Raw genomic sequence first — 12,500 nt, forward strand, 5'->3', positions numbered from 1 at the left:
ATGGCGGATGGAGCACGTTTGGGAGTGCGCAGCATGGCGGATGGAGCATGTTTGGGAGTGCGCAGCATGGGGGATGCAGCACGATGGGGAGTGCGGAGTATGGCGGATGGAGCACGTTTGGGAGTGCGCAGCATGGCGGATGGACCACGTTTGGGAGTGCGCAGCATGGGAGATGGAGCACGATGGGGGGTGCGCAGCATAGGGGATGGAGCACGATGGGGAGTGCGCTGCATGGGGGATGGAGCACGATGGGGAGTGTGCTGCATGGGGGATGGAGCACGATGGGGAGTGTGCTGCATGGGGGATGGAGCACGATGGGAAGTGCACACCTCCCCCCAACACACACACACACACACGCGCGCGCGCACTGCACAACACACCACACACACACACTGGGAACCACAAACAACTGCTCTACACAGACACCCACACACACAGACAACGCTGCACACACACAACACCCAACACACAAACACCGTGGCACACACAAATATACGCACATACCGCACAACACACACATTGCACAAAACATACCTCCTCCCAAAACACACCACAACCACACAAATCGCGCAACACACAACGCTACAGACACACAGCGCTCCACAAACAACGCAACACACATACAACACCGCTCTCACCCCCCGTCACACCCAGACAACACCCAGAACATGTACAGCCCCTACACAAACACTTGGTAACTACACACAACAACATCTATATATATATATATAACAAAAATCATACATTAACTACACAATACGTAAATTCTAGAATACCCGATGCGTAGAATCGGGCCACCTTCTAGTATATATACATACATATATATATATACACAGTAATATATATATATATAGTACAGACCAAAAGTTTGGACACACCTCCTCATTCACAGAGTTTTCTTTATTTTCATGACTCTGAAAACTGTAGATTCATATTGAAGGCATCAAAACTATGAATTAACACATGTGGAATGAAATACTTAAAAAAGTGTGAAAAAACTGAAAATATGTCTTATATTCTAGGTTCTTCAAAGTAGCCATCTTTTGCTTTGATTACGGCTTTGCACACTCTTGGCATTCTCTTGTTGAGCTTATGGTTTTCCAACAGTCTTGAAGGAGTTCCCAGAGATGCTTAGCACTTGTTGGCCCTTTTGCCTTCACTCTGCGGTCCAGCTCACCCCAAACCATCTCGATTGGGTTCAGGTCTGGTGACTGTGGAGGCCAGGTCATCTGGCATAGCACCCCATCACTCTCCTTCTTAGTCAAATAGCCCTTACACAGCCTGGAGGTGTGTTTGGGGTCATTGTCCGGTTGAAAAATAAATGATGGTCCAACAAAACGCAAACCGGATGGAATAGCACGCCGCTGCAAGATGCTGTGGTAGCCATGCTGGTTCTGTATACCTTCAATTTTGAATAAATCCCCAACAGTGTCACCAGCAAAGCACCCCCACACCATCACACCTCCTCCTCTATGCTTCACGGTGGGAAGCAGACATGTAGAGTCCATCCGTTCACCTTTTCTACAAAGACACGGTGGTTGGATCCAAAGGTCTCAAATTTGGACTGTTGAGACCAAAGCACAGATTTCCACTGGTCTAATGTCCATTCCTTGTGTTCTTTAGCCCAAACAAGTCTCTTCTGCTTGTTGCCTGTCCTTAGCAGTGGTTTCCTAGCAGCTATTTTACCATGAAGGCTGCTGCACAAAGTCTCCTCTTAACAGTTGTCTAAAGATGTGTCTGCTGCAAGAACTCTGTGTGGCATTGACCTGGTCTCTAATCTGAGCTGCTGTCTGAGGCTGGTGACTCGGATAAACTTATCCTCCGCAGCAGAGGTGACTCTTGGTCTTCCTTTCATGGGGCGGTCCTCATGTGAGCCAGTTTCTTTGTAGCTTTTGATGGGTTTTGCCACTTCACTTGGGGACACTTTCAAAGTTTTCCCAATTTTTCAGACTGACTGACCTTCATTTCTTAAAGTAAAGATGGCCACTCGTTTTTCTTTACTTAGAATTTGTATTATGGCAAGAAAAAAGCAGCTAACAGTCTATTCAGTAGGACTATCAGCTGTGTATCCACTAGATGTCTGCACAACTCAACTGAGGGTCCCAACCCCATTTAGAAGGCAAGAAATCCCACTTATTACCCTGACAGGGCACACCTGTGAAGTGAAGACCATTTCCGGTGACTGCCTCTTGAAGCTCATCAAGAGAATGCCAAGAGTGTGCAAAGCAGTAATCAAAGTAAAAGGCGGCTACTTTGCAGAACCTAGAATATAAGACATATTTTCAGTTGTTTCACACTTTTTTGTTAAGTATTTCATTCCACATGTGTTAATTCATAGTTTTGATGCCTTCAATGTGAATCTACAATTTTCAGTCATGAAAATAAAGAAAACTCTTTGAATGAGAAGGTGTGACCAAACTTTTGGTCTGTACTGTATATATATATATATATATATATATATATATATATATATATATTTATTATATAGATAGACATTCTGCTGCAAGTTCTCCTGAAACAACATTTACATGTTTTTTTAAATACCAAACGCAACAGGGGAACTTGCATCAAAATTTGTAATAATGATATTAATATATACAATGTATATATATATATATATATATATATACACTAGAAGGTGGCCGGATTCTACGCATCGGGTATTCTAGAATTTACGTATTGTGTAGTTAATGTATGATTTTTGTTATATATATATATATATGTAGATGTTGTTGTGTGTAGTTACCAAGTGTTTGTGTAGGGGCTGTAAATGTTCTGGGTGTTGTCTGGGTATGGCGGGGGGTGAGAGCGGTGTTGTATGTGTGTTGCGTTGTTTGTGGAGCACTGTGTGTGTAGCATTGTGTGTGTGTGTTGCGTGGTTTGTGTGGGTGTGGTGTGTTTTGGGGGAGGTATGTTTTGTGCAATGTGTGTGTTGTGCGGTATGTGCGTATATTTGTGTGTGCAGCGTTGTCTGTGTGTGTGGGTGTCTGTGTAGGGCAGTTGTTTGTGGTTCCCAGTGTGTGTGTGTGGTGTGTTGTGCAGTGCGCGCGCGTGTGTGTGTGTGTGTGTGTTGGGGGGAGGTGTGCACTTCCCATTGTGCTCCATCCCCCATGCAGCGCACTCCCCATCGTGCTCCATCCCCCATGCAGCGCACTCCCCATCGTGCTCCATCCCCTATGCTGCGCACCCCCCATCGTGCTCCATCTCCCATGCTGCGCACTCCCAAACGTGCTCCATCCGCCATGCTGCGCACTCCCAAACGTGCTCCATCCGCCATGCTGCGCACTCCCAAACGTGCTCCATCCGCCATGCTGTGCACTCCCCATCGTGCTGCATCCCCCATGCTGCGCACTCCCAAACGTGCTCCATCCGCCATGCTGCGCACTCCCAAACGTGCTCCATCCACCATGCTGCGCACTCCCAAACGTGCTCCATCCGCCATGCTGCGCACTCCCAAACGTGCTCCATCCGCCATGCTGCGCACTCCCAAACGTGCTCCATCCGCCATACTCCGCACTCCCCATCGTGCTGCATCCCCCATGCTGCGCACTCGCAAACGTGCTCCATCCGCCATGCTGCGCACTCCCAAACATGCTCCATCCGCCAAGCTGTGCACTCCCAAACGTGGTCCATCCGCCATGCTGCGCACTCCCAAACGTGCTCCATCCGCCATGCTGCGCACTCCCAAACGTGCTCCATCCGCCATGCTGCGCACTCCCAATCGTGCTCCATCCGCCATGCTGCGCACTCCCAAACGTGCTCCATCCGCCATGCTGCGCACTCCCAAACGTGCTCCATCCGCCATGCTGTGCACTCCCAAACGTGCTCCATCCTCCATGCTGCGCACCCCCCATCGTGCTCCATCCCCCATGCTGCACCAGTATCAGCCTCTCTACCCGCAGCATCAGCCTCTCTACCCGCAGCATCAGCCTCTCTCCTCCCAGCATCAGCCTCTCTGTCCCCAGCATCAGCCTCTCTGTCCCCAGCATCAGCCTCTCTCATCCCAGCATCAGCCTTTTCTGTCCCCAGCATCAGCCTCTCTCCTCCCAGCATCAGCCTCTCTCCTCCCAGCATCAGCCTCTCTCCTCCCAGCATCAGCCTCTCTCCTCCCAGCATCAGCCTTTTCGGTCCCCAGCATGAGCCCCTCATCTCCCAGCCTACCCCAGCCTCAGCCTCCCCCAGCATCAGCCTCTCTTCTCTCAGCCTCCCCATCCCAGCCTTCCCCAGGATCAGCCTCTCTCCTCCCAGCCTCCTCCAGCACGCCGTGCTCCTCTGCCGACACTCACAGATCCGATCGCATACACTCACACACACCCACACACACCCGATCGCATACACTCACACACACCCGATCGCATACACTCACACACACATTGACGATATTGCACATACGCGCTCAGACTCACAACATCCGGAGATACCACATGCTTCTGGCCATGTGATCCTCCGGCAGGTCCTGGAAGATCACAGCACAGTATCGCCGCCGAGAATCAAGCGATATCCCAGGATGTTGTGAGTGTGTGGATGCGATGTGATGTGTGTGTGATGTGTGTGTGATGTGTGTGTGAGAGTGAGTGTGATCTGATGTGTGTGCGTGTGTGTATGTTCCGCCGCTGCAGGACCTTGATGCGCTGGTAACTATGCTACCATGGTTACCAGCGTATCCCGTCCCCCGCTCGCACGGGACCCCACACCAGCATACGCCAGCCAGCCCCAGCAATGCGAGGGTATGTGTCGGCTGGGTTTGCGGCGTACGCTGATGTGGGCTCCCGGGGGTACAGTACTCACCTGTGTGTCGTGGCTCCATGACCGTGTCGGTTCGGGGAATGCGTGGGGGGGCAGGGTCAGAGCTATCGTGCATTGTGTGAGGGGGCGGGGCGTGGCCGAGTTGCCAATGCCTGCAGGGTGCCGGGGCGAGAGGCCAATCTGTGGGGGGGCGGAGCCTGGGCGAGCGGTCGGCCAATCCGTGTGGGGGAGCAGCCTGGGCGAGCGGCCAATCCGTGCAGGGGGCGGGGCCATGGCGAACCCAGCGGCCAATCAGCTTTGTGTCACCGTAAGGACACAATTTTGGAGCAAGACAGACAGACAGACAGACAGAATAAGGCAATTATATATATAGCTATATTACACTGTATACTGTATAATATCATTATGTTAACTTAGTGCAATCCCCTCTTGTTGGAATCATTAGTGATCAACTCCATTTAAAAAAAATGAGAAATTGCAAATACAAAATGTCTATGATATGTTGTTGTCTTCCCTCCCCAGGAGAGTTTCTCCAATTCAAAGAAAACAGGAAGGTGACTGATGACTTTCCGCTTCCGATAACACTTTCTTCTTACATAAATAGTGGGATTCCCCTGCCCAACCCCGGGATTCCCCTGCCCGACCCCGGGATTCCCCTGCCCGACCCCGGGATTCCCCTGCCCGACCCTTGAAAGGAGTGTATCATGTTGTACATACAGTCTGATCTGTGGATAGCACCGTACAAAGAAGGAGCTGAGAACTTTCAGTTAAATCCTTGGTGTTTGTAAATATAATAGTCCTTTTCTGTGATTGACAGCTACAGTTAGGTCCAGAAATATTTGGCCAGTGACTGAATCTTCAGATCTCTATTTTTATGTAAAATGAAACAAGTGAGATACAATTGAAGAGTAGATTTTTAGGTATAATTAAAGGGACTGGACAAAAATATCCTGTGGAACTTTTAGGAATTGCAGTTACTTTTCTACAAAGCCGCCTCATTTCAGGGTCTCAAAAGTTAATGCACAAAGTAATTTTACCATAAATAAAATGATAACCATTAGCCCTTTGTAGAGAATCCTTTGCAAAAGTGACTGATATTCTCTGGGTAGGTTGGAGCCAGAAGCAAAACAGAAATTCTGCTGCAAGTTCTCCTGAAACTGGGTAGGGAGGAGCAAAGAAGCAAACATAGACATTTGGCTGCAAGTTCTCCTGAAAATGGGTACAGAGGAGCCAGAAGCAAACAGAGATTATGCTGCAAGTTCTCCTGAAACTGGGTAGGGAGAAGCCAGAAGCAAACATAGATATTCTGTTGCAAGTTCTCCTGAAACTGGATAGGGAGGAGCAAAGAAGCAAACATAGATATTCTGTTGCAGGTTCTCCTGAAACTGGGTAGGGAGGAGACAGAAGCAAACAGACATTCTGCTGCAAGTTCTCCTGAAACAGATTAGGGAGGAGCCAGAAACAAACAGACATTCTGCTGCAAGTTTTCCTGAAACTGGGTAGGAAGGAGCCAGAAGCAAACACACATTCCGCTGCAAGTTCTCCTGAAAATGGGTAGGGAGGAGCCAGAAGCAAACATAGACATTCTGCTGCAAGTTCTCCTGAAACTGGGTAGGGAGGAGCCAGAAGTATAGACATTCAGCTGCAAGTTCTCCTGAAACTGGGTAGGGAGGAGCCAGAAGCAAACAGACATTATGCTGCAAGTTCTCCTGAAACTTATTAGGGAGGAGCCAGAAGCAAATATAGACATTCTGCTGCAAGTTCTCCTGAAACTAGGTAGGGAGAAGCCAGAAGCAAACGTAGACATTATGCTACAAGTTCTCCTGAAACTGGGTAGGGAGGAGCCAGAAGCAAACATAGACATTCTGCTGCAAGTTCTCCTGAAACTGGCTAGGGAGGAGCCAGAAGCAAACATAGACATTCAGCTGCAAGTTCTCCTGAAACTGGGTAGGAAGGAGCCAGAAGCAAACGTAGACATTATGCTACAAGTTCTCCTGAAACCGGGTAGTTACACTAATTTTTTTTAAAAAATACAAAGTATAACTCTTGTTTAAGGTGAACTTGCAGCAGAATGTCTAGCTCTTCCTCTAGCTCCTCCTGTCTCCCTAAAATGTTATGAGCTCCATCATCCCCTATCTCAGTAATGGGAATAATTATCTTAGCTGAATAGATTTCACAGATTTTATCATTAAATTGAGATTGAAAGATCGGTCCAAAAGGAGAAAGAATGAGATTGTTCCTATAAGATATGTTACAAAGTTGCTTTTTCAGGTATACTAATGATTTATTAAATAAAAATGGATTTATCTCTCACTTGTTATTAGTTGTACATTTGTTTCTTACAGTTTGAGTTTTACTATCACCTATAATTGTTGTGCTTCTTTATGTCTCTTCGTATAGGTCTGTCTATGCCAGACATGTCTTCTGCAGTTTATACTCCGCTTGTCCTCTTTGTCTACATCTTGGCCTTTATAACTGGAGTGCCTTCCAACCTCTTGGCGTGTCACACATTCTTGGTCAAGGTCCGCCAGAAGCCATCTCCAATCGTACTCTTCCTACTCAACCTCACTATTTCCGACTTGCTGGTTCTTCTCATCCTACCGTTTAGGATGGTGGAAGCCGCTTCCGGGATGACTTGGCCAATGCCCCGTTTTCTATGCCCCATTGTGGTATGGGTGTACTATTGCTGCATTTACGTCAGTACGCTTTTCCTAACCGCTGTCAGTATCGAGCGGTATCTTGGAGTTGCTTACCCGATGAAGTACAAAGCAAGCAGGAAAACCGTGTATGCTATCTGGATCTGTGGCTTCATCTGGGGCTTTAGTGCCCTTCATGGCAGCATCCCCTTCATCGTCAACACCGTCTTGCCCAGTAACGACAGCAATCGAGGCCGGTGCTACCAAAGTTTTACCGAGGAACAAAGGAAACTTTTATTGCCCTTTCGACTAGAATCAAGCCTTCTGCTATTCTCCGTTCCATTGATGATAACCATCTTCTGCTATTTCAACTTTGTAAGGTTGCTCATGTCCATGCCCAAAATAGGAAGGAAGAAGAAGTCCCGGGCCATATGTTTAGCGTTGGCCACTCTCTTCAATTTTACCCTATGTTTTGCCCCATACAATATATCGCATATCGTTGGGTTCATCCAGAACAAGAGCCCACGATGGAGAGATTACGCCCTACTGTTGAGCACGCTCAACGCAAGTATCGACCCCATTGTCTTCTATTACTCCTCCACTGACGTCCAAAGGACATTTCTAAAACTTCTTCAAGGAATGAAAAGAAAACGGTGTCTTCAGGAAGCCAACGAGGCTCAGGTGGAATTAAGTGAGACTCGGACAACAGGCAACAATGATGGGGACAATCACGGAACTTTAGTCTAAGAGGTTCCTCACGGTGTTTCTAAGGTCAATATTGTGTATTAAGGTGTCAAAAAGTTCAAATGGATCTGATCATAATAAATGTTGTTGAACTTTTGTTTTTGTAGTTTTTGTTGTAGTTTCTTTTTGTGTTTATTTTAGATGTCATAAAAGGAGATCATCGATGTATTGTCAATCATGTAGGATAGGCAACTTTGAATCATTCATGGCTACATTCTTCTCCGAGATGGACTTACCTCCTACCAACTAAACTAGAAAATTGGCAATTTTATCAATGTTTAGACAAAAGGTATCAATTTGTGTCCATTTTTACCATTCTGCAACATTCCAACATGAGAAATAGTTTAGTTTAAGAGATTCTGTAGGTTCCTCACGGTGTTTCGAAGGTCAATATTGTGTATTAAGGAGTCAAAAAGTTCAAATGGATCTGACCATAATAAATGTTTTTGAACTTTTGTTTTTGTAATTTCTTTTTGTGTTTTTTTTTAGATGTCATAAAAGGAGATCATCGATGTATTGTCAATCATGTAGGATAGGCAACTTTGAATCATTCCTGACCACATTGTTGTCCGACATGGACTTACCTCCTACCTACTAAACTAGAAAATTGGCAATTTTATCAATGTTTAGACAAAAGGTATCAATTTGTGTCCATTTTTACCATTCTGCAGTATTCCAACATGAGAAATAGTTTAGTTTAAGAGATTCTGTAGGTTCCTCACGGTGTTTCGAAGGTCAATATTGTGTATTAAGGAGTCAAGAAGTTCAAATGGATCTGACCATAATAAATGCTGTTGAACTTTTGTTTTTGTAGTTTCTTTTTGTGTTTTTTTTTGGATGTCATAAAAGGAGATCATCGATGTATTGCCAATCGTGTAGGATAAGCAACTTTGAATCATTGATGGCCACATTGTTGACCGAGATGGACTTACCTCCTACCTAAAAAACTATAAAATTGGCAATTTTATCAATGTTTAGATAAAAGGTATCAGTTTGTGTCCATTTTTACCATTCTGCAGAATTCCAGCATGAGAAATAGTAATCTAAAAAAAATAACTCAATAAAAATAAAATAAAAACCTTTTTACTTCATATTTTCTCAATTACATATTCATGCAACAATTGAAACTTTATAGTGATTGCGTAATTATCTGTCCATTATGACTTGTATCCACCATTTTTCACCAGTTTTCCCTTCTGCAAGCTCTGTTTCTAATTTTCAGTTGTCTCTGAGCTAGTGGATGAAAACTACTGGGTATGATGTCTCTCATACACAGCACACCCAGGGATGAGGGATTCCTCCGCTCCTGTAGCATCTGTCCCAAAGCAGAAGCAGTGTTAAGGACAATGTACAAAAGTGCTGAGCAGTGCAGCTGTGAATCCAGCACTGAGCTGAGATAAAACACTTACTAGAAAGTAGAACCGGGATATTATTCAGAAGTACTGAGCGTTATACCTGTGAATCCAGCTTTGTGTGTGAGAAAACATTTACTATAAAGCAGCACCAGGTATATTAGTTAGAAATATTGAGCAGTAAAGCTGCAAATCCAACTCCGAGTGTGATAAAATACTTACTAGAGAGCAGTACCAAAGATGTTATTCAAAAGTACTGAGCAGTATAACTGTGAATCCAGCTCTGGGTGTGAGAAAACACTTACTAGAAAGCAGCACCAGGGAGATTATTCAGTAGTACTGAGCAGTATAGCTATGAATCCAGCTCTGGGTGTGATAAAACACTTACTAGAAAACAGCACCAGGGACATTATTCAGAAGTACTGAGCAGTATAGCTGCGAATCCAGCTCTGGATGTGATAAAACACTTACTAGAAACCAGCACAGGTCTTTAGTGCATCTCTCTCTGACTTTGATGCCCCCTCACCTGTTCATAGGCTTCAATAGTCTACTGTAATCTGATCGATATGTGAGCTGGCAGTCTGATGAGTTCAGGAGAAGTGGCTCATAAGTGGAGAAAAAATATATATTTCTCTGATAAGCTGAGAGAAAATACTTACTAGAAAGAAGCAGCAGGGACATTTTTCAGAAGTACTGAGGAGTATAGCTGTGAATCCAGCTCTGCTTGGGAAAACAAAACACTTACTAGAAAGCAACACCACAAAAACATTATTCAGAAGTACTGAGCAGCATAGCTACAAATCCAGCTCTGGATGTGATACAACCCTTACTAGAAAGCCGCACAGGTCTTAAGTGTATCTCTCTCTGATTTTGATGCCCCCCACCTGTTCATAGGCTTCAATGGCCTACTGTAATCTGATCCATAGGTGAGCTGGCAGTCTGATGAGTTCAGGAGAAGTGGCTCATAAGTGGAAACAAAAATTATATTTATCTATTAAGCTGAGATAAATCACTTACTAGAAAGCAGCACCAAGGACAATTCAGAAGTACTGAGCAGTGCAGTTGTGAATCCAGTTCTGAGCTGAGATAAAACACTTACTAGAAAGCAGCACAAGTCTTTACTGCATCTCTCTCTGACTTTGATGTCCCCCTTTTGTTCATAGGCTTCAATAGGCTACCGTAATCCGAATCCAGCTTTCGATGTGATAAAACACATACTAGAAAGTTGCACCAGGGACATTATTTAGAAGTACTGAGCAGTATAGCTGTGAATCCAGCTCTAGATATGATAAAACACTTACTAGAAAGCAGCACAGAGGACATTATTCAGAAGTACTGAGCTACAGTATAGCTGTGAATCCAGCTCCAGATGTGATAAAACACTTACTAGAAAGCAGCACCAAAGACATTATTCAGAAGCACTGAGAAGTATAATTGCAATTCCAGCTCTGGGTGTGATAAAACACTTACTAAAAAGCAGCACCAGGGACATTATTCAGACGTACTGAGCAGTATAGCTGCAAACCCATCTCTGGATGTGATAAAACACTTACTAGAAAGCAGCACAGGTCTTCAGTGTATCTCTCTCTCTGACTTTGATGCCCCCCCCCATGTTCATAGGCTTCAATGGTCTACTGTAATCTGATCCATATGTGAGCTTTCAGTCTGATGAGTTCAGAAGAAGTGGCTCATAAGTGGAGAAAAAAATATATATTTCTCTGATAAGGTGAGATAAAATGCTTACTAGAAAGCAGCACCAAGGACATGATTCAGAAGTACTGATCATTGCAACTGTGAATCCAGCTCTGAGTGTGATAAAACACTTACAAGAAAGCAGCACCAAGGACATTATCTAGAAGTATTGTGCAGTGCAGCTGTACATACAGTCCTAAGATTAGATAAAACACTTACTAGAAAGCAGCACAGGTCTTTAGTGTATCTCTCTCTCTCTCTGACTTTGATGTCCTCCACCTGTTCATAGGCTTGAATAGGCTGCTGTAATCCAATCCATAGGTGAGCTGTCTAACAGGTTCAGGAGAAGTGGCTTATAAGTGGAGAAAAAAATATATTTCTCTGATAAGCTGAGATAACACTTATTAGAAAGCAGCACCAGGGACATTTTTCAGAAGTGCTGAGCAGTATAGCTGCACATCCAGGTCTGGATGGGATAAAACACTTACTAGAAAGCAAAACCACAAAAACATTATTCAGAAGTACTGAGCAGTGCAGCTGCAAATCCAGTCTGGATGGGAAATAACACTTACAAGAAAACAACACCACAAAAACATTATTCAGAAGAACTGAGCAGTGCAGCTGCGAATCCAGCAGTGAGCTGAGATGAAACACTTACTAGAAAGCAGAACATACAGTATCTTTATTGCATCTCTCTATGACTTTGATGTCCCCCACCTGTTCATAGGCTTGAATAGGCTACTGCAATCCGATCCATAGGTAAACCAGCAGCCTGATGAGTTCAGGAGAAGTGGCTCATAAGTGGAGGAAAAAATTATATTTCTCTGATAAGATTTATAAAATTATTTTTTATATTCACTAACACACAAGACAAATCCAGGAAAATCCAATTAAATTCTCCACTGTGGGCAGGTAAAAGTGATTGGAGGAATATTGATAATCTGATCACAAGAGGCTTTTATGGTCGAGGATTAAAGATTCACTCACAAAGTAATTAAAGCTGAAGGCACGTGCAAACCCCGAGAAACGGCTCCAATACATCCATACAGATAATGCACCGGCTGCAGCGGTGTCCAGGCGCAAACACGAAGCAGGAAAGAAGAAATCCCATTTACCCATGGGTTATAAATTTAAAGAGTTACTTTATTAACTACACATCAACGCGCTTCATGAAGGCCACGTCCTTCTAGGAATGATATAGATTATGTACAGATCTTAAAGGGAACATACTTTTAGCTGTATATACTTGTAGAATACATCCTGTATTATACTCAACAGCTGCACTCACTATTCTGCTAGTGCTGTCACTGTGTACATACATTAAATTACT

The 12,500-nt window shown here is 44.6% G+C and overlaps 1 protein-coding gene across 2 annotated transcripts in view; it reads left to right on the forward strand.

Moving 5' to 3' along the window:
* Nucleotides 1-8,222, forward strand: part of LOC142256256 (free fatty acid receptor 2-like) — a 14,947-nt gene extending 6,725 nt beyond the window's left edge. For both annotated transcript variants that reach the window (XM_075327832.1, XM_075327833.1), the window contains exon 2: nt 7,147-8,222. In XM_075327832.1, the coding sequence (XP_075183947.1) occupies nt 7,155-8,129 (975 nt within the window). In that variant the 5' untranslated portion in view covers nt 7,147-7,154 and the 3' untranslated portion in view covers nt 8,130-8,222. The remainder of the gene's footprint in view (nt 1-7,146) is intronic.
* The last annotated feature ends 4,278 nt before the right edge of the window (nt 8,223-12,500 follow it).

Source organism: Anomaloglossus baeobatrachus, chromosome 11, assembly GCF_048569485.1.
Source record: "Anomaloglossus baeobatrachus isolate aAnoBae1 chromosome 11, aAnoBae1.hap1, whole genome shotgun sequence".
Classification (NCBI taxonomy): domain Eukaryota; kingdom Metazoa; phylum Chordata; class Amphibia; order Anura; family Aromobatidae; genus Anomaloglossus; species Anomaloglossus baeobatrachus.